The sequence below is a fragment of the Neofelis nebulosa genome, chromosome 16 (genome assembly GCF_028018385.1).
Source record: "Neofelis nebulosa isolate mNeoNeb1 chromosome 16, mNeoNeb1.pri, whole genome shotgun sequence".
Taxonomy (NCBI): Eukaryota; Metazoa; Chordata; class Mammalia; order Carnivora; family Felidae; genus Neofelis; species Neofelis nebulosa.
The window spans coordinates 6,812,240-6,835,535 of record NC_080797.1 but is presented as its reverse complement, the minus strand read 5'-3'; the positions used below and the strand labels follow the sequence as shown (position 1 = coordinate 6,835,535).

The 23,296-nt window shown below is 46.8% G+C and overlaps 1 protein-coding gene across 1 annotated transcript in view; it reads right to left on the bottom strand.

The window, feature by feature from the left end:
• The window catches only part of ARHGAP44 (Rho GTPase activating protein 44), a 182,013-nt gene extending 173,643 nt beyond the window's left edge, over positions 1–8,370 (bottom strand). The window contains 1 exon segment of the mRNA XM_058704892.1: positions 7,955–8,370. Coding sequence (XP_058560875.1) covers positions 7,955–8,007 — 53 coding nt within the window. The 5' untranslated portion in view covers positions 8,008–8,370.
• Positions 8,371–23,296: the final 14,926 nt, after the last annotated feature.

Sequence of the window (23,296 nt, the reverse complement as noted above, 5' to 3'; positions counted from 1 at the left end):
ATTACCTAAAAACAAAAGCAAAATTCTGCAGGACTTAAACGGACAAAACTATTTCATAGGATCATAAAGAGACTTGAACAGGCGTATCCTATTGCCAGATAGGAAGAATTCTCATCATACTCACTGGTGTAAAACTGTCAGTCTACCCCATCTTAATAAAAAACGCTAGAGAGAAAAAATAAACAGACAAGCAAAGTCAGGGAAATATAAGCAATTCTATTTTTTTTTAATTTTTTTTAATGTTTTATTTATTTTTGAGACAGAGAGAGACAGAGCATGAAGGGGGGAGGGGCAGAGAGAGAGGGAGACACAGAACCGGAAGCAGGCTCCAGGCTCCGAGCCGCCAGCCCAGAGCCCCACGCGGGGCTCGAACTCACGGACCGCGAGATCGTGACCTGGCTGAAGTCGGACGCTTAACCGACTGCGCCACCCAGGCGCCCCAAGCAATTCTATTTTATAAGGGAGTAATTGGTAGAGTAGCTGAGGTGAAGGCACCACAAGACAGGCAAGGCTGTTGAGGTGTTTTTCTTTTTTTTTTAATGTTTATATATTTTTGAGAGACGGAGACAGCATAAGCGGGGGAGGGGCAGAGAGAGAGGGAGACACAGAATCCGAAGCAGGCTCCGGGCTCCGAGGTGTCAGCACAGACCCGACACGGGGCTTGAACTCCCGGAACCATGGGATCGTGACCTGAGCCGAAGTCAGATGCTTAAGCGACTGAGCAACCCAGGTGCCCCAAAGCTGTTGATTTCTAAATGCCAAGCCGAGGAGTTGCCCTGGATGAAGCTGAGATTTGGGAACCAGACCAACTCCATAGCTCCTCCCACCCGAAGCATGGGACAGCAACCCACAGCTGCTCCCCTGGGCAGGTGAGCCTATCTTTCATTCCTGCCAACTGACAGGTAAAGAGAACAAATTAGAAAGCCTAGAAATAGATCCAAGTAGATGAAATTTTTTAGTACATGATGACATTTCAATACAGTGGGAATTACATTATTCATTTTGATAGTAGGGTAACTACTTACTTAAAAAAAAAAAAAAAAAACTAAATGTGACACCTAAGTCATGTCATGCACCAAAATTAATGACTGATGAATTTAAAATCTGATGGTAGGGGCCCCTGGGTGACTCAGTAGGTTAAGCGTCCGACTTCGGCTCAGGTCATGATCTCGCGGTCTGTGAGTTCAAGCCCTGAGTCAGGCTCTGTGCTGACAGCTCAGAGCCCGGAGACTGCTTCAGATTCGGTGTCTCCCTCTTTCTCTGCCCCTCCCCTGCTTGCACTCTGTCTCTCTCTCAAAAATAAACACTGAAAAAAATTTTTTAAATAATAAATAAAATAAAATCTGATGGTAAAATTAAATTATGTAAATGGTAATGAAAATGTAGAAATATTTGTCATCTCGGCTGGGAAAAACATCCCTAAGCATAATATTTAAGCACAAACCATAAATTGATAGACTTAAGATCACAAAATACTACAAAAGACATCAAACAAAATACAAAAGGCCAAAAAAACTATAGGGGTATACGTGTGGCATATGACAAAGCACATACATGCTTAATATGTTAAAAATTACCTAAAAAATAAAAAAAAAAAAACAGTTATGACGTGACTTAAGAAAAATGGGGCAAAGACCTATGCAGGCAATTCAGAAAAGGTAAGAAATATCGAGTCAACTTAAACAGATGTTCTATCTCACTTAAGTTAAAGGAGAAGCAAAGAGAGGTTTTTCACTCACACATCAACAAAGTTGTGATATTACTTGCTGATAGGGCTAGGGAGAAGAAATTGGCAATTCTACCGAGAATGTACATATAATACGTGTGTATGTTTTTATATACAAAATATATACTCATGTGGTCTTTAAAACTCACATACTCTTTCACCCAGAAATTTCCCTTCTAAGACTTCATCCTAGGAAAGTGAACCAGTGAAAAGTATTTGCTATGTGATGAGCAAAAGGAAATTGGTTGACCATAGTGGAATATTACATACCCTTGAAAAATTATACTGTAGTTTGTCGACACGAGATGATATTCAAGATGTAATACACGGGGGGCGGGGAGAAGCAGGTTGCAAAACAGTATACACCATATGATCTCTCTCTCTTTTTTAAGAACATATATTTGCCTGTTAAACACTTAGAAAATCATACCGAAAATATTAAATGTAGTCCCCAGGTAGTGAGATTACTGACCACTGTTTTTGTTTTACGTTTTGCCCGTCTATAAGTTTATAACTTTCGTACCATAAACAAATAGCATTTATATAACCAAAAAGAAAGTTAAAAAAAGTAAATTGAATTCTGTGGGAAAATAAACATTTACTCTAAAAATAAACTCTAAAGTTGGAAACCGAAAGCAAAAACATCTGCTTCCCGGACAGAAAGGATAGTTTTAAATTGCTAGATGGCCACACGCTTCCCAGAGCCAGTGGGGTTCCAGGTACCAGCTTACTCCGACGCCCAGCGCCCCACAGGAGAACCCCTTTCTCTCCTGCCTACACCTGACACTGAGCGCAAGCACGATTTCATTACTGGCTGTCGTTATCAATATAGCCTTTGAAATGAACTGTTCCGGGTTATCAATAAGAGGGATTGCCTACTAATCCCCTCCAAAAAGAACAACCATAAATTACTGCTTTATTTACAGGGCTACTGACCCACTTTTTCTAGAGGGGAAAAAAAAAAAGTGGTCCCTATCACCCATCATGAAAACCACTAATGAATATTGATATATTTCTTCGGCGAAGGTAAAGCGGGAAGGAAAGTCATTAATTGCTGGTGAACAGTCCCTCACAATGACTTGCAGGTCTGGGATAACAGCATCCTCCAGGAAACCCAGGCAGCCTCACACACTGCCGAGAACAGCCCGGCAGAAGGCTGAGAGGCAGCAGATCTGCACAGTAAGGAGCTCAGAAGACACGGGCAGAGAATATTCCTTCCAGATTTGCTAGCGTGCTCTGCAAGTGGGGAGTACGTTCTGTTATCTCGCATATGCACACCAGAGCAGGTGGCAAGGCATGGGCTTCCACGGAACTCCGACGGACAACTTCGCCCTGAGACCGAATAAATGTGCACGGTGCTCCTTGCGCGGACAGGTTTGGGTCTGCCCGACCCTGCTGGGTTAGCAGGAAGACGCGGCAGGGCCTGCGTCCATCTACCGGGTCCAACTCACAGGAAATCATAGGTGGGGAATGGAGCGGTCTGATGACTAATTTAGAATGGCTTCTGACTTTCTCCCTGATGTCCTATTGATTGGGTCACGGCTCTCAGGAGGCCTGCTGATGGGCAAGGCCGTGTCTCAAAGAGAAACCTTCAAGGAAAAGATCCTCACTGGCTTGGCTGTTTTTGACCTAGAGGCTCTCTCTGCATCCTCGGCATCTATCTGGGTACCAGTGGCTGCTGCAGTCATATTCTGAGAGCTGCACAGCGGCAAAGGGACTCAGCCAAGCCGTGCACCAGAAACCAAGTCCACTCGGGGCTGCGTGCCGAGCAGTCTAGAAACGGAAAAGTGGGGCTCTGTAGACAAAGCTCTGTCTTCCCCTCCCAGCTCGTAGCCTCCCAAACCGAATAATCCAACCCGACAGCCCTGAACTTCCAAGCCTCCCTCCCAACACTTCATAGCCCCTCGCCTACTCCCAGTCACCTCGAACGTCACCCGTCAACGCACCACGCACAGGAGCACGGCGCCCATTCGTTGCCACCACTGGACAATGGCTGTCGAAATCTAAGAAGCCCTTCATGCTTCTCAGGACAATGAACCTCATCAACCATTTGCTCAGCGCTGGATGTGAGCCAGCCTCCCTTCGCCCTTCTCACAGTTCTGAGCTGGGCGCCACTGGGACCCTCACGGTGCAGACCGGAGGCGGAAGAGGTGGGGGGAAATTTCCTCCTCCCCAGATCAAGGTGCCGGTTTTACTCCCATCGTCTCTCGCTGCGGGTGCGTCTCTAAATTCCCGCTCACGGCTTTGTTCCTCCTGACACAAACCAGCACCACTTCCAAGAAAAACGCTCGATGCCGTTCAGGGTGCCTCTCACCCCAGCAGCCAACAGATGCTCTCGAAGGTACAAACTGGCGTATAAATCAGGCAAGAACGAATTCCCCCCCTTAAACCTCGTTCTGTCTTTCCAAAGCCCAGCAGCGATGCTGTACCCAGTCTTCAAGGCACCCACTCCATCACAACATGAAAGAGGCACCGTGTCAGGAGTCACTCGGGCCTTGGAACTACTTTGCGTGACTTCCCCAGCCACGACACCTGGACCTTTTGCTCGCTTGTTGATCCGGTTCTCAAAGAATTTTGGAGAACCTACTACCTGCTAGGCATTAGGGTCCCTGCCCACAACGAACTTGAAGTCTAGAGGGAAAAATAAACGAGCAAAGATAAAAACTGCGATACGATGTCACCACAGCATGCCTTTAGAATACAGATTCCAAGGGGCGCCTGGGTGGCTCAGTCGGTTAAGTGACCGACTTGGGCTCAGGTCGTGATCTGACAGTTCTTGAGTTTGAGCCCCGCGTTGGGCTCTGTGCTGACGGCTCGGAGCCTGGAGCCTGCTTCCGATTCTCTCTCTCTGCCCCTCCCTGCTTGTGCGCTCTCTCTCTCTCTCTCTCTCTCTCTCGAAAATAAACATTTTTTAAAAAATACAGATTCCAAGAGGACAGAGATTTTCTTTACTCCACACTCTAAGGTTTCCTGAACCACAGCAGGGCCCGGCACTTAGCAGACACTCAATACATATTTACGGAGGGAAGAAAGAAATGAGAGAATGTAGGAGCGCGTGCCGTAGTGCAGGTAACCCAGTAATGGCCGCAGCATTTGCCCAAAGATGCTTGGAGTTACACTTCACTTGGCATGTCCTAGTGCTGAGCGCAGTGTCAGGCATGCGGGGGTCCAGGCTTGCGGGGCCAGGGAAGGCTTCCCAAAGGACGGAGGAGGGAAAGGAAGGCACTGAAAGGAGAAAATTCAAAGCAGAAAGAACCCATGCAGAAACGAAACAAGCAGCTGCGGGAAGAGACGACTCTCTTCCCGGTTAAATGCAATTGGTGGATTTTATAAATTCTTCACAGTTGCTGATGCCCTCTGCACTCAGGCGCGAGCACTTCGAGAGAAAATACTAGTAACTCCACAGAGGACGTTTAAGTACGGCGACTCCTAAGTCGCGAAGGAGACTCATCCAGTCCCTAACTCTTCTGTGTTCAGAAGATCTCCAGAACCCGTAATTTTACGGAAGGCGAGGGGGTAAAGAGCTGCGAGGAGGAATAGCCCTCAAACTTGTTGCTGGTCTTCCCTCAAAAACAGGAAAGCCTTGTCTTCCCAGACACGCAAGGACGAGAAGCCAGCGTCTCACCAGAGCACCTGCGTAAATCGATCCACCAATTCCAAACATTCAATCCTGTGGCTTCTACAGACTCCAGAAATTGAGCGGTGTTAGGATCCCGCACAAAGTAAATGCTGCCTCTTTGATTTATCGGGGTGGACCCTACGGTACACGGTTTTCATCTTGTCAATACAGTGAACGAAGATCGGGTTCAACAGAACAAGCATGGGAAGACAGAGAGGAATCAAGTCGGTAAGGGCCGATAGGCCCCTGGGAAGATCTCCGATGCTAATGCAATGAGATGCCACTGGAAACTCTTAAACAGTCAAGCGTCACGAACTGACTTTGGCTTTAAAAAGTTCACTCTAAATGTCACCAAAAGGGGGGCGCCTGGGTGGCTCAGTCGGTTAAGCATCCCACTCTTGAGCTCCGCTCAGGTCATGATCTCAACATCCGAGGGAGAGCCTTTCGGCGCAGAGCCCGCCTGGTATTCTCTCTCCCCCTCTCCCACTCCTCCTTCCTCACTCTGCTCGCTCTCTCAAAATGAACTTAAAAATAAATAAAAATGAATGTCACCAAAAGGGATACCTATCAGTGAGACACAGTGGTGGACCAGCCTTCACTTTCCCTGGTGCGTAACATAGTGGGTGCCATCTGACAGACAGACAGCATTCATTCACACGCTGGGACCCACCAAAGTCCCAACAGACGGGTGGAAAGTACCTCTTGGTGACCAGCTGCTTGGACTTCCGAGAATGCGCTTTCTTAAATAAGTAAGATCACTCACCGGTTCTGAAACCCAACTCCCCGTGTTCCTTTGTCATTCCCTCTGTGGATGAGGGTAAAAAAAAAAAAAAGGTTTTATGCCTAAGGTTCACAAATCTTACCACTCTGAGACAAGTCCTGCAAAGAGGCAGAGGAGATGGTTGGTTTCCAGGGAGCCAGGGAGGAAGCCCGAACACCTTGCTTACATTCCCATTCGAGCCCTGAGCTGAAACCCCAACACCACGCGAGTCGAGCCATCCAAGTCTACGGCCAGGAGCCTGCTGATCGCTTAGGTGGTCTGTCGGGATGCCTGATGCCAGCCCTCAGAGGGAGGCAGAAATCAAGATATCAAAGACAGGTCAGCTGGACTACCATTTGCGCAACGACCTATACGGGAAAACACGGTCTCGGTGTCCAACATATCGAAAGGCAGCCCACGTGAGGCTATATCTGGGGCGATACCATGCCAGAAATCTGGGCTAATCTGACTCTGCTATTCATAAATTCCCCCTCATGTTAAAGCACATGTGTTTGGGAAAGGGAAATGAATCCAAGGCAATTTTAGACATTGTTACTTGGAAACCATCTGGAGTCCCTGAAAGCGTGAGGAGCCACCGCATCCCCTGCCCTCAGATGCCCACCGTAATTGGGGCAGTATGCTCACCTGGGAGTTTAGGGTCCCCTCTTGCCCAGGGATACCCCCACCCCCACCCTACCAGATGCCAGTTCAGGCTCCACTTCCCACCCAAGAAAGGTATTTGGTTTCCCGGTAAACCTGGTGAAGAGCCCTCGATGTGTCTGCACTTGAACTGCACCCAAGGCTGGGTTCTCTGCTTTCCACTTGGCTTTACGGCTGCACACCTGAATTCCTGTGCCACGGCGGGCCAGGACGAGGTCCACGAAAGCCCCCCCTCAGCCTCACAACCCCCTGTTCACAGCACGTCTAGCTTTGGAAGAGACCCACCAGAATCCTTATGTAACGGTTAATAGATGTTGGCACCCTGCAGAGCGGCTCCTGGAGACACTAGCCCAGATGTAGCCCATTTCACCGCGATGACAGCAGGCTGGGTCCTGCAGCTTTCTCCGGCCTGGCTCTCCCCGACTGTAGGGCCTCTCGGTTCCCCTCCCCTACCTGGCTGTGATCCTCTGCTTATCTCATCTTCCAGAGGAGTTGGACCTCCCTTTCTGCAGCCTCCCTCCCTCCACTGAAATCGGTCTTAGGACCCAGCCCACAGCAGCGCCATTCCAGCAGCACCTTCCCTGCCCCCCTCTCCCCTCACCCCTCCGGAGCCCCGTCTCCAACACCTATCGCCTTAAGAAACCCGGCCGATAAAGAGATCCAGAATCTCGTACAGTCATAGTCCCAGAAAACACACGCGGCAGGAGGGGCGGGCTCAAGCTCTGCCAAGCCGAAGACCAGGCCCCACACTTGCCCTGGACCCCCGAGAAGCCTGAACTCGGCGCAGGGGAGGGAATCTTCGGAGAAGCCACTGCGGGTCGGCTGCCTCCAGCACAATCAGAGCAAACACCTGTTTCCAGGAAGCCAGGCGGCCAGGGGCGAAGGAGGGAGTCCCGGGGAAAGGCAGGGAGGACGGGGTGAAGGGGCAGCTGGGGACGCAGGTAAAGGATGCGTCACACCTCGCGCTTGGCAACCGGAGCCGGGGCGCAGCGGGCAGAGCCCCCGAAGGGCTCCGGGGGCGGGGAAGTTCCGAGAGGAGGGGTCGCGCCCGCGCGCGGTCCCGCAGGGGCCGGAGCAGGGGGAAGGCGCGGCGGGGAGCGGAGGGAGCGAGGTCGCGAGGCCGGGCGGGCTCCATCACCTGCGCGCCCCGGCGGCTGCAGCCTCGCGGGCGCGCACCGGGGGAACCTACCTGCCCACCGTCTGGTTGGCCAGCTGGCGCATGCGATTGAACTGCTTCTTCATCGTGGCCCCGCTGCCGCGCTGGCCGGGGAGCTGGGGCGAGGACGGAGCAGCCCGGAGCCCGCCGCAGGTTACATGGCTCCCGCGCGGAGCCTCCCGGGCGACGGCGGCGGCACTGCGGAGCCTCCGGGAGCCGTCTGGCCCGCGCGCGGCTGCCTCCCCAGGGCACCGCCGCCTACTCCTCCGCCCGCCGCGGCGCCCGCTGCCGCATCCTCCTCACGCGCGCCGCCGCGCCTGCATGCTGACGCCCGCGGCCGCCCTCGGCGCCCGCCAGGTCCGCCCGGCCGCCTGCCCCCCAGCCCCTCTCCGGCGCGGGGACCCGGGAGGCTCCGCAGGCTCCTGGCCGGCTGGCCGGGTGGTCCCCGCTGCGCCTGTGCGGCGGGCGCCGTGCATTCTGGGACTTGTAGTCCTGCCCCCGCTGCCCACCTTGCCGCGTGCAAAGTTTTGCAGGGACGGAGGCGCGCGGAGGTGGAGGCCGGTCACGTCGCCGGGCGGGGTCCGGGAGAGGGGGGCGGGGGGGATGGGGTTGAGCTGTGGCACTCCAGGAAGGGAAAGGTTTCGCGGCTTTAAAAATAGCAAAAGTGGAACCAGGACTCCAACGGCAGATAAGGAAAGCGAGCATCTGCCTTTCATTGTATTCTAAGTGAATGTGAGGCTTTGCTGTTTTGAATTCACGGGAAGAAGATTTAGGCCGGCGGGTACGTGGCCCATAATATTGCGTCAGGCCACCTGGTAGTTGTTGAGGTGCACAAGCTTGGGGCCCGGGGCTTGGCCCTGCAGGGCAGGCGTCACAGAAGTTTCATCCTTGATTTTCACCATACCCAGTAAGTAACCAGAAGCCCAGTTAGAGGAAGGGTAGGATCATCGTAGCATCGTGTCTACGCAAGCGGCTTGACTGGGACGGCTTCCTTGCGTGGCTTACATCCCAGTCTCATAGCTGTTCCCATTTCCCTTCCACCTCCAGGGGACCAAGGGGCAACAGCTGTGGCAGGCCTGGAGGGTGCTCCACAACAGCTCTGCATTAGGATCAGTTGACTCTTTGAAAAGGGATTGTGACTTTCTGCAGGCTCCGTGCTTCAGAACAGATAGGTGATTCCAAATAGGTTTTTCTCACCACCTGTCAAGTAAGAATAGTATTGTTGGCTGGTAGGGGCTTTGGATCAGACACGAGTTCGTATGTTAGAATTCCAAAACCCAATTATATAACCTTTGGAAAAAATTACATAACCTCTCTAAGCCGCCGTGTTCTCCTCTCTAATAGACCTTTAATATTGCCCAGCAGATAAGCAAAGATAACTATCTGCTAAATTACCAATAATTAAATAACATAAATTTCTACATCATACATTCGTTGCCTACAACTATGATTATACTTTGCACAATAGAGCAGAATGCTCTTCCGAAATAGAATGACGAATCTGATCAATGAGAGAACTTCTTTGAGATGGTATATTTTGCATATGTTGATTATAGACGCAAGATGGCCTAAATATGGTTCTAAGTGTCTTGCTGGGCAGCTGAACAAGAGATGGTTTGAGGCAAGTCTTGGCTGAATGAACATGAAATCTTTAATTAATTGTGAATTTAGCCTCCGCTTATTAGGTCAGGCAACTCCAGCCAATTAATAAGGGAGGGCATGATTTGCTCTTAACCAACTGTGCTCTGCTTATAAAGTCAATATAGTTTTTATAGAAACTGCAATTATTTCCACTTTGTGATATTTTTAAAAGCCAGGGGGGTAGCCTGGTTTTTATATGTATACATAACAGAGAGGCATTAAGGTCACTGTATGACTTTTTTTTTTAAAGTGTTTTATTTTGTTTTGAGAGAGACAGAGACAGTGCACGTGGGGGAGGGGCAGAGAGAATCCCAAGCAGCCTCCACACTGCCATCCCAGAGCCCGCTGCGGGGCTCGAACCCATGAAGATGTGAGATTGTGACCTGAGCCCAAACCAAGTGTCCAGTGCTTAGCCGACTGAGCCACCCAGGTGCCCCCACTGTGTGACTTTTAGCAACGCTGTCTCTGCTACCATCTAGAACTGCAATGTCCGATAAATGCAGTCGCCATCAACTGCATTTGGGTATTGAAATTTAAGTTAATTAAAATTAAATGAAATTAAAAATTTAGCTCCTCAGGGGCACCTGGGTGGCTCAGTCGGTTAAGCGTCTGACTTAGGCCCAGGTCATGATCTCGCGGTTCCGAGTTCCAGCCCCGCGTGGGGCTCTGTGCTATCAGCATGGAGCCTACTTGGGATCCTCTGTCCTCCCCCTCTCTCTGGCCCTCCCCCACTTGCTCTCTCTGTCTCTCTCTGTCTCTCTCTCAAAACTAAATAAACATTAAAAATTGAGCTCCTCAGAGGCGCCTGGGTGGCTCAGTCGGCTAAGTGTCCGACTTCGGCTCAGGTCATGATCTCGCAGTCCGTGGGTTCGAGCCCCGCGTCGGGCTCCGTGCTGATGGCTCAGAGCCTGGAGCCTGTTTCAGATTCTGTGTCTCCCTCTCTCTCTGCCCCTCCCCCGTTCATGCTCTGTCTCTCTCTGTCTCAAAAATAAATAAACGTTAAAAAAAAAAATTGAGCTCCTCAGCCCTCCTAGCCACATTGTGAGTGCCTAATAACCACATGGGCTATACTGGACAGTGCAGATATAGAACATTCCTATCGTCTCAGAAAGTTCTATTGGACATCCCTAGTATCAGGGAACTCCGGTAGACAATTCCAATATCACGCCAGTCTCGGTCTTCAATCTGGAGATACTTCCATTCGAAAAGGGAACTTTCTACTTCTCCACAGACACAGCCTACCCTGCTAGTGTGCATTTTATTAACTGATGGCTTCTTCACATATTTCCTGTTCTCCCATGTGGTTTTCCTCCATTTGGGAAGCAGCTTGTGTTTTTCTGTTTCCTACCCAGGGAAGGGACGGCAGTGCAGAATAAAAAAGAGAAAGGGGGGGTATCAGGTCTCCTCATCTGATCTTTCAAAGCACGCTTCAGAAACACACGTGAGAATAGACTTTCTAAGGAAAAGCGTTTTGAGTTTGAAGAATACAGGCGTTGGAACTTTAGTGGTCTGTACCAAGTATGGTAAAGTTTGAAGAACACACTATCCTGCTTCTTCTAGATAAAGTACGCGCTGGCTCTGAGGTGTTGAAGATGACGATAGGGCCGTAGAAGGGGACAGAGGGAGAGGAAAAGTAGATGATGCTTGGACAGATTTGATTGTTGTTCAAATTTTCATTGCCTGTACCTATGAAGGGGGATTATATTTGACCTTCCCAGTGAGGTCAAGATTGAAAGTAAATAAACATTTTTTTAAAGGCGGGGGGCACCTGGGTGGCTCAGTCAGTTAAGTGTTGGACTTCAGCTCAGGTCATGATCTCATGGTTCATGAGTTTGAGCCCTGTGTCGGGCTCTGTGCTGACAGCTTGGAGCCTGGAGCCTGCTTGGGATTCTGTGTCTCCCTCTCTCTCTGCCCCACCCCTGCTTGCACACTCTCTCTCTCCCTCTCTCAAAAATAAATAAACATTAAAAAAATATCGATCATGAAATTCTCTTTGGTCATAAAATATGCATGGAGTGATTTACGCCACTTCTGAGCAGATTTGTAAGAGTCATTTTGTAATCCCCGCCTCCTCCTTTTTTCACTCTGCTGGAAGACCAGCTATGACCCAGTTAAGGGCTGCTGTGGATCAGAGTCCTAGCCAGCTGGCTGGAGTGAAAAATAATATCTGTTTTGTAAGTTACAGGGTCTGGGGATCATTTGTTACTGCAGCACAATCAAGCCTAAGCTGACTGCTACAGATGGTATCTCTAAGGAAGATTACTTGCTCCTGGCTCCTTCCTGTGGTCACAAAAAACTTCAGATGGGTGCTGGCAGGTTGGAGGCAGCTATACCACAGAGGGGGAGTGCACCTTCTATGCACCACTTCTTAGGTGATGGCTAGCAGTGGCTAAGTTCACGGAGACCCTGTGCCTTTTAAGGCACAGGAGCAGTAAAGATGTCTACATAGAGTGCCTGGGTACCCAAACCACAGTCCTGTGGTGGCAGCAGAGTTCTCTGCACCAAGCCACGTGCAACGATTTGTTGAATGTGTGCTGCGAGGGTATACAAAAGTACCCGAAGGTGCTGGGTGTTTCTGCCGTTGGGATCGAAGATGACAAGAAGGCTGCGATGGCCAAGATGTGAAGGACAGACGCCCTGAATGATCTGACATTAAATTCAAAAACTAGACTAAAAAATCTAAACTAAGAATAGACTTAAAATTAAGTTCATTTGCAGGAGGAGGGGGGAAGGGGGAGGGGGGGAGGAAGAAGAAAAGTAGAGGAGGAGGAGGAGGAGAAAGAAGAAATGAGATTCTGTTACTTATATGCTCAACTTTGGTCTATGGAAGGATCCCACTTCCTGCTTCATATTGACTTTAAGTTCGGTCACATGACTTGCTTTGCCCAACCACATATGGGCTTCTCACTTGCTTCAACAATGTTGTAGTACTATTTAACTGAGATACGTGTTCTTTGAAATCTGACATGCCACTTAGGAGGCTCTGAATTAGAGGGGTTTTAGCATCTACAATCTGAATCCAAACATTTGCTGGAGTCTGCCCTGCCCAACATGGGCATCAGCAGAGATACAGGGTTATTTAGACATAATTTAATTTTTTTCAACATTTATTTATTTTTGAGAGAGAGATACAGAGCATGAGCGGGGGAGGGGCAGAGAGAGAGGGAGACACAGAATCCGAAGCAGACTCCAGGCTCGGAGCTGTCAGCACAGAGCCCGAGGTGGGGCTTGAACCCACGAACCGTGAGACCATGACCTGAGCCGAAGTCGGACACTTAACCAACTGAGCCACCCAGGTGCCCCTAAACATAATTTTAAATAAAGTTAAATAAAATTAGAAATTCAGTTCCTCAATTACACTAGTCACATTTTTTTTTAAGTTTATTTATTTATTTTGAGAGAGACAGAGAGAAAGAGAAAGAGCACAAGTTGGGGAGGGGCAGAGAGAGAGAGAGAGAGAGAGAATCCCAAGCAGGCTCCACATTGTCAGCACAGAGCCCAATGCAGGGCTCGCGCTCACGAACTGTGAGAGCATGACCTGAGCCAAAGTCTGATGCTCAATGGACTGAACCACCCAGGTGCCCCAGGCCATATTTCTAATAACCAAAGACCCCAAGCGTCTAGTGGCTACCGTATTCGTGTAAAATAGAACATCTCCATCGCCACAATAAATCTTTTGGAGAGCACTAATCTGTAGAATGGAATTCAAAATACAGAATCCAGCAGAACAGAGAAAACCGAGCAAGATGTGACATGCTCAACATAAGTACGGCCAGTCATTTTACTTGGTCTCTCCAAGCCACTCTCATCACCTACTATATGGCGGGGGGGGGGGTGGGGGGGGTGGGGGGTGGGGGTGGTTATAGAATAGAATCTCTGAGCCATAAATTTGGGGAGCCAGTGAACTGACCGAACTATTTGCTCAATGCATTGCTTTTGACCTGGGTGTACCTAACATTCAAAATAACATTCAGTGCTACACTATAAATGAAAGATATTGTTTATCCTTTTCAGATTCGGATCACCTTTCTCTCTGCAGGTATAAAATTTACACCACTGAAACATACCTAGTCTAAAGACTCTTTTAAACAAGGTGATAGATGTTCCTATCTTTGTGCAGGAACCACATCCAATTTTTCAGCTCCCCTTGGATCTATACCTTTGCCAAAGCCTAATGACGGGCGGGGTGTATGTCTCTACCTAGTAACTTTGGACTTGACAGTGTGACCGCTTTGGCCAATGGCATGTGGGTTAAAGGGACATGCACCATACCGCCAGCCTTTGCATTGAGGAGCTTTATACATTTCCCTCTCGTCCTCTTCACCTCTTCCGCCTAAGAATTTCACCCAGGTGCCCATTGTCCCTCTCACCTTGGGCTCTACAACAAACAGGTGTGGAGCAAGCTTGATGCAGACCACAGCTGAAATTAAAGACGTAATTGATGAATCCACTTTAGGGCGGGTTATTTTAAAAGATGGGTGAAGTGAATAGATCTAAAGAAAGGGGAAAAGAAGAAAAACAGATGGCCTTGAGAGTGAGAAAAAGGATTTAATCACACGTGCAAAACTAAATACATAAAAATTAGGGGAGACTACCTCTGAAATTTTATGTTTACTTATTTTAAAATATGCTCTGTTTTCACTAGGGAAACATAACTTGCTTGAGATGGTTCAAAAGTGGGTGGCAAGAATGAAGGTCGCCTGGGTGGCTCAGTCTGTTAAGCCTCCAACTCTTGATTTCAGCTCGTGTCATGATCTCATGGTTTGTGAGTTCAAGTTCATAGTATCAGACTCTGTGCTCATAGTGTGGAACCTACTTGGGATTTTGTCTCCCTCTCTCTCTTCCTGTCGCCTCCCCCACTTGCTCTCTCTCTCTTTCAAAATAAATAAAAATAAACTTAAAAAGTGTGTGGGGGGGGAGGGTTGGCAAGAATGAGTAGACCAAGAACCCTGAAAAAATTGGAAACATTGTCACAGAGAAACACTCCCCAAAGTAATCAGGTCCAGATAGCTTTATGGGGAGCTCTTTAAAAGATTCGAGGAACAGATTAATTCCTCTGCTATTTAAAGTGTTCCAGAACACAGAAATAGAATGAAGGCAACCCAATTCATTTTATGAAATTGGCTTAACCCTGTTACCAAACCTGATGAAGATAGCACAAACACAAAAACAACACATCAATTTCACTTATAAAAATGGATATAAAAATTATGAATAAAATTAATTCACTAATAAAATGTTAATGAACAAGATCTAACGGTATATGTGTGTATGTATAAAGGCACATACATTTTAATGGTATTTGTGGAAGAATAAATAATTCAGATAAATTAAAAAGTGAACACCATGCATATTCTTGCCAACCAAGATAACATTATAAATTTATAGATATATTTCAAAAATGGAATCACGCTTGTTAGGACATATGTCCTGTCCTCTCTTCTGTTATTCTAAATAGCTCTGCAATTAACACATTCGTGCCTAAAACTATACATATACCTATTTCTTTAAGATCAAAATGAAAGAATTTCTGCACTATGTCTTTAAGCTTCTTATTGTATTGCCAAATTATTCCTCTAGATAAAAAAAAAATGAAAACATTTTGCAGACCCACCTCCTGTGCATAAATTTTCCATTTTCCCCACACCCTGACCTACACTATTACCATTTTTAATAATCTTGCCAGATGAGTAGATGAGAAATAGCATTCTAGTTCCGTTTTGATTTGCATGTTTAAAAATCACATTGAAACAGTTTGCCCGCATGTTTCTTGGCTGTTTCGTTTTTCTTCTTCAGTTGGCTGCTGACCTCTTCATGTCCCCAGCCCATTTTTCTGCAATGGGGTTCCATATTTTCTTACTGATTTTAAAAAGCTTGTCAGTTATATTAATTATATTAATACTGCTGTGTCTATGGCAAAGGTTTTCTCCAGTTTGGCCTTTCCCTCCTAAGATCTCTAATGCGGACTTTTATCTTCCAGGAATTTTATATTTTTAATGTGGTCAAATCCATCAATCTCTTCCTTTATAAAAGTTTTATGCCTTTGATTTAATGCTTAGGAAATCTCCCCTAGCCCCAAACAATAGAAATACTCAACTGTATTTTCACCAAAAACTTTCACGTGTTAATTCCCTTTATTTATACTAAATTTTGAATTCAACATTCGGGACCACAATGTTGCCTAAAGCCAGGAGATTTCGACTGATTTCTTTGTCCAGTGTCATTTTGAAATAACTCATCAAAGGTAATGGAGAAATTCTATGTTACTCATGGAAATAGAGAAAGTTTCCACGGACAGTTTTGGCAGAGAACAGCATGGGTGATTTTTGAGTGAGGGGAGCACTGGCCAGGCAGAATTTACTATTCTTTGGGGGCGGGGGTGGAAATAAATGAAGATCCACACCATCTCTTCTGGACCACCTCCCCCACCATCTCAGCCACCAAATCTGGACTAACCAGACCTCTCTACCTCAAGTTCCACATATGCGTGAAAACATACAATATCTGTCCTTCTCTGACTGATTTCACTCAGCATAACACCTTCCAGTTCCATCCATGTTGCTGCAAATGGCATGATTTCATTCATTCTCATTGCCATGTAGTATTCCATTGTGTATATAAACCACAATTCCTTTATCCATTCATCAGTTGATGGACATTTAGGCTCTTTCCATAATTTGGCTATTGTTGAAAGCGCTGCTATAAACATTGGGGTACGAGTGCCCCTATGCATCAGCACTCCTGTATCCCTTGGATAAATTCCTAGCAGTGCTATTGCTGGATCATAGGGTAGATCTATTTTTAACTTTTTGAGGGACCTCCACCCTGTTTTCCAGAGCAGCTATACCAGTTTGCATTCCCACCAACAGGATCAGCAGACATTTTGTATGTGATATGTATTATATACCATATTCTCACAATAATACCTTTTTCTTTTCCTCTTGGTATTTCTAGGCTATACTGGTGGCAAGGTTTTTTTTCAGCCTGTTGTAAATCTCCAAAATACATTTCCAATATATTTCCTGAAAAATATTCACGTATAAGTGGATCTGCACAGTTCAAACCCGCGGTGTTCAAGGGTCAACTGTCACTCAGCATATATTATCTTATTTAATCCTTAAAGGAACTCTGGGATGAGGGTTTATTTGTTCGTTTTCCCAAGTAGGCTCTACCACCGATATGGAGCTCGAACTCACAACCCTGAGATGAAGAGTAGCAGACCCTGCCAGCCAGGCACCCCTGAGATGAGGGTTTTAGGATGTCCCTCAAGTAAGTCCAAGCTCAGAGGGTTTAGGCGAATAGCCGTTAAGTGTCACAATTGGGATTCAAACCCAGGTTTGTCTAGTTCAAACACCTGTGCTCTAATGGCAGGCTATTTAACCTCTATGAAACAGGGAAGCTAATCTGAGAATTCCGAGAAATGCCCCCCATCGAGTAAGTAGGAAGTAAGGCAATATAGGATTTTGGGGGTTGTTTTGTTTGTTTGTTTGTTGTTTCCGGGTTTTTTTTTGGGGGGGGGTTGGGGTTTTGTTTTCGTTTTTGTTTTGGAGAGTGAGCAAGGAAAGGGCAGAGAGAGGGAGAGACAGGATCTCAAGCATGGTCCTCACTGTCAGCACAGAGCCCAATGGAGGGCTCGAACCCACAAACTGTGAGATCATGACCTAAGTCGATATCAAGAGTCAGACACAGGGGCGCCTGGGTGGCTCAGTCGGTTAAGCGGCTGACTTCGGCTCAGGTCATGATCTCGCGGTCCGTGAGTTCGAGCCCCGCATCGGGCTCTGTGCTGACAGCTCAGAGCCTGGAGCCTGTTTCAGATTCTGTGTCTCCCTCTCTCTGACCCTCCCCCGTTCATGCTCTGTCTCTCTCTGTCTCAAAAATAAATAAACATTAAAAAAAATTAAAAAAAAAAGAAAGAGTCGGACACTTAACTGAGCCACCCAGGCGCCCCAAGGGCAATATAGTTTTAAAGTCCAATTTGTATGCCTGGTAAGAACTGAGAGAACATCGCTTTGATATGACAGGAGTGGGTTGCCATGAAAAAGAGCCTCATTAAACAAGAAAGAGTTCTTGGATAAAGAAATCCATGACTCTCAAGTTAATTAACTGCAACAGAGGCAGGAAATAGCAGCCTGGATACTGCCCCCAAATTGAATGGGTGCATTAAAAGACAGACTAGAAGCAGGCTCTCAAAATTCCGAGGAAAAAGTAGGTAACTCAATGAAATGAAGGGGAAAAGGAAAAAAAACCCCACAAAAACATGGAATCTTTTCTCAGGCATTCAAAAAATATGTCATAGAATTTCCACAGCAGATGATGAAGAAATAACCTTAAAAATGCTAGAAAAACATTTTGCAGGGCTGAAGGAAGGCTCTGGTCAAAATTAAAATAATTCACTAAGTGCCAGAAAATATTACTGTTGGGGAGTGGGTGTGTGGGGGGGAACCCTACACATATCCTGGTAAAAACTTCTGAATTTCAAAATTAAGTACTGTGTTGTATATTTGAAAGTTGCTAACATAAATCTTAAAAGTTTGCATCACAGGAAAAAAAATTATAACTATGTATGGAGTGAGTGTAATTAGACTTTCTTGGTGACCATATTGCAATATTTAAATATAGCATTATGTATATCATTATATATACATATATCAATATATACATAATCATTATGTTGCAAGTCTGAAACCAGTATCATGTTTTATGTCAATTACATGTCAATTAAAAAAACAAAACAGTGGGGTGCCTGGGTCGCTCCCGTCGGTGAAGCGTCTGACTTCAGCTCAGGTCATAATCTCATGGTTTGAGAGTTCGAGCCCCGCGTCGGGCTCTGTGCTGACGGCTTGGAGCCTGGAGCCTGCTTCCGTCCGATTCTGTGTCTCCCTCTCTCCCTGCCCCTCCCCGCTTGTGCTCACTCTTTCTCAAAAATAAATAAACATTAAAAAATTAAAAAAAAAAACAACAACGAAAAACCCAAACCAAAAACAGCAACAAAAGAAAGATATAAATGTATATAAGTACTCTTCAGAGAGAAAAGAGGGTTGTCCCCAAAGAGAAGAGAATCTGATTCTCTTGGTACATGCAACACTCAATGCTAATAAGATTTTCAGCCACATTTCCAGAGCTCCAATGGAAATAGGTTGTGACTCGGGTGCAACTCAAAAAGTCTACGTCTGGTCCAAAATTCACAAACAAGGGCGAAAGAAAGTTATTTCTAAACACGTCATGAGGGGCGCCTGGGTGGCGCAGTCGGTTAAGCGTCCGACTTCAGCCAGGTCACGATCTCACGGTCCGTGAGTTCGAGCCCCGCGTCAGGCTCTGGGCTGATGGCTCGGAGCCTGGAGCCTGTTTCCGATTCTGTGTCTCCCTCTCTCTCTGCCCCTCCCCCGTTCATGCTCTGTCTCTCTCTGTCCCAAAAATAAATAAAAAACGTTGAAAAAAAAAAAAAAACACGTCATGACTGGAAAAGGTTTATCAGACACTTTATTACTAAAAAATCGTTCTTTCCAAAAGAGACGAAAAAAATTGAAATAAAGAGCAAGACGGAACAACGTCTACGTGACCTTGGCGTCGACAATGGTTTCTTAAACATGACTCTAAAAGCTCTCACCTTCAAGACAATACTGGCGAATGGGGGTACCTCACGATTAGGGACTTTGGTCTATCAGGGGACACCATGAAGACAAAGAAAAAGCCATCTCCAGGGTGCGAGAAGTTATCTCCAATGTACAAAACAGTCAAAGGACTCAACTCTGGATCATATAAAGGATCCTACAGTCCAACAGAGAAAAGGCAGAAAACCCAAAAGAAAAATGGACGACAGACCAGAATGGCTAAAGTCAAAAAAGACTGGTAGAACCAAGATGCCGAACAACTGGAACTCATGTATTTCGGGCAGAGGGGGATCAGCACGAGCACTTCGGAAACTGTTTTCGAATTACTGGGTAATCCTCAGCAGAATGCACACCCCATCACCTGTCGACAGTATCACGTGTTCTACAGAAATGCGTACCTGTTTGCAACAAAAGGCATGAGCCAGAATGTCCATATCAGAGAGCAACATTTTTAATGGCCCCCAATTGGAAACTATCGAAATGTCCATCAACAGGAGAGCAGATAGGGGGTCCTGGCTGGCTAAGTCGGTTGAGCGTCCAACTCTTGATTTCAGCTCAGGTCATGATCCTGTGGTCGTGGGATCGAGCCCCACATCAGGCTCCACGCTGAGCATGGAGACTGCTTAAGATTCTTTCTCTCTCTCTAAAATGAAAAGAAAAAGGGGGTGCCTGGGTGGCTCAGTCAGTTAAGTGTCTGACTTCAGCGCAGGTCTGATCTCACTGTTCCTGAGTTCAAGCCCCGCGTCGGGCTCTGTGCTGACAGCTCGGAGCCTGGAGCCTGCTTTGGATTCTGTGAGCAGATAAATAAAAGGTGATAAATTCATACAGTGGAATACTATATGGCAAGGAAAATGCGTGCATTGTTGCTGCACCTGATAGTGGGTGAAGACACGGATGAATCTCACAAAAAAACCTGAGCAGAAAAACATGGCATCATGAAGAGTATATTCTATTTGATTCCATTTACATAAAGTTAGAAACAGGCAAACACAAACTCATGGTAATAGAAGTCAGGAGGGTAGGTACCTGTGCAGGGCAGGAAGATATGCTAAAAAGTGATAAGACTGGTGGCCTGGCCCCTGCATCATGTCAACTGAACATTTGGGGGTAAATGAAAGTGGATGGACGTTCTAGGTCCTTCAGGTGGCTTATAGTTAAGGTGACCATAGTCCTGGTTTGCCTGGGACAGTCTTAGATGCTGGTTATCTTGGGCTTCCGTTGACTATAGCATTTGTCCTGAGCAGAAGTGTTCTGATCTAGATGATAAATTATATCACCTAGTGGTCACCACCACTGGACGCTGTCCTTGCCAGTACTGTTCCCTTGGGAAGTGTCAGTGTGGACCCTTATCCGTTTGCTGTGCAGCAGAAACACAGAGGGCTTGAGTCCGGCTTGAGGCTTGGAAGGAGAACAAGAACACAGGATCCAGCATGCCCATCTAGAGGGCCACGTTACTCAGAGAACAGCAGCTCTCCATGCTGGAGAAGTCTGAGCTGACTTTGGCCTGGAGGTCCCTTGCCTGAGCATGAGACCAAGGAAGCAAGACCACGCTTCCCAAGGAGCCCCTCGGGCTGATAGCGGTAATAAATGGAAAGTTCCTGGACTTCCCACTCAGCAGTTGTGGCTCTAACTCCCTGTCCTGGAGGGTGGGAAGCGCAAAGACGCAACTCAAAACAACCCATCTTCGTGGATATAGGATTCTCTAGTCCCAAAGAATATGCACTTGTGTTCCATTTTTACAACAAAAGCCAGGAACAGTGGGTCCTTCTTTCCATTACTGGATGCAAGGGCATTTCTTGACTTTTGGAGGTGATGTGGGCTTTGGGATGATACAGGGGACTTCGTATAATCTAGGCACGCGTGGAATCAAAGTTTCCACTTTAAGCCAGAACGGGAGACCGTTACCCGTCTCCACTTTTTGTGATGATTAATTTTGTGTGTCGATTTTTTTTTCTTTTTTAGGTTGGCTTCCCACCCGGCACAGAACCCGAGGCAGGGCCTGAACTCACAACCCTGAGATCAAGACCTGAGCTGAGATAGAGAGTCAGACACTTAACTGACTGAAGAGAGCCAGGTGCCCCTAATTTTATGTGTCAGTTTGACTGGATGAAGGGATACACCCACGTCGCTGGTGAAACATTATTTCTGGGTACGTCTGTGAGGGTGTTTCTGGAAAAGGTTGCCTTTGATTCAGTAGACGGAGTAGAGGAGCCATACTCACCAGTGTGGGTGGGTGTTATCCGATTTGTTGAAGGCCTGGAACAGAACAAAAAGTAGAGGAAGGGTGAATTCTCTCTCTCTTCTTGAGCTGGGACATCCCTCTTCTCTGCTCTTGTACATCAGAACTCCTGGATCTCAGGCCTTTGGACTCTGGGGTTTGTATCACCAGCTCCCCCGGTGTCAGGCTTTCAGACTTAGTCTGAATTACATTTCCTGGGTTTCCTGGTTTCCCAGCTAGCAGACAGCATATAATGGTATATTTCAACCTCCATAATTGCGTGAGCCAATTCCCAAAATAAATCTCTGTATCTATATATCATCTATATGGATGCCATACATTTGTATATCCCAATAGATCTATAAATATATGTCTTTATAGATACATCCATATTTTATAGAGATATCTACATAGATCTCTATCTTTAGTTCGCTATCTCTATATCTATCTATCTGTCTTTCTATCTATCTATCTATCTACTTACCTACCTATAATCCTATTGGTTCTCTTTGTGTAGAAAATCATGACCAATACAGTATTGGAACAACACTGTGTTAGTCAATACCGATTTTTATTGGCTCACGTCTAGTTTCTGAGCCTCACCTCTTTCTGTCTCCAATCTGAATTTATTATCCTTATTTGGCTGGAGGCACCTACCCCTCTGCTGTCTCTACTTCCACTGCCGGGCTACTGATGTTGTTAATGGAAAGTCCCCCTCATCATGCAGTGGGGATGATCTCCAGCCAGGTCTCCCAGCTCTGCCCTAGGCATCCTTCTAGGGGTCCTGATCAGCTCTCTCTTCCATTTTCTACTGCTCTTCAATTGGCCTTTCTCTGTTTTTACTAAAACTTCTACCCCATTCTTCTTCTCCCCAACAGATGAACATTGTCTCTTCATCTCATTTCAAAGTATAAAATGGAAGCCACCATTTGACAACTTCCCTCGGTGTCCTACCACACCTGTCAACACACCCCCATCTCCGCCCACCCTCCTCTTTCTCTCCTGTCCCAAAAGACATTTCTCCCCTCTTCTCGAAGGCAGCTCAACCTCAATACCATTATCCACCACCTTCTCTCTTGGGTATACTACCTATTTCTCATTAGCTTTTAAATTAGCTCAAATATCTATCCTCTTGAAAATAAGTCCTTCAAATTTTTCACTGTCTGCCATGGCCATGTGTGTCTTCTTCCCCACATTGTCATACTTCTTGAAATGCATGCCTGGATTCTTTGTCTCCACCTCCTCACTTCCTTTTATTCCTCAGTCTACACCCCTGCCCCCACGATGCTCTCACCTTGGTTAACAACCGCCTCCTTATTACAAAATCAAGCAACAGTCTTCAGCCCTTGTTTATGGAACATGGCGGCATTAAATATGATATGATTAAAGACTCCCTCTTTCCTGAAATTTTCTCCCACCTCAGTGTCTAGGGGACTGCCAGCTCCTGGTTTTCCTCCTGATTTTTCAGCCACTCCCTTTCCTTTCTCATTTGCCGATATCTTACCTGCTGGGTTTCCATGGCACCCCCTTTTTTTCTCACTGCATACATTGTGTAGATCAAAGCCATTACCATGGTGTCCATTATCTTCTGTGTGTGGGATAGTCCTGTGTCTAAATGTCCATGCAAAGGCATTCTGAGTTCTAGACCTCTCTAATGAAGACTTTTTTTTTTTTTAAGTTTAGAGACAGAGCAAGAGAGTGAGCAGAGCAAGAGAGCACATGAGTGGGGCAGAGAGAAGGGGAGAGAGAGAATCTTAAGCAGGCTCCCATGCTCTCAGCATGGACTCGAACCCATGAACCTCGAGATCATGACCTGAGCCAAAATGAAGAGTCAGCTGCTCGGGGCGCCTGGGTGGCGCAGTCGGTTAAGCGTCCGGCTTCAGCCAGGTCACGATCTCACGGTCT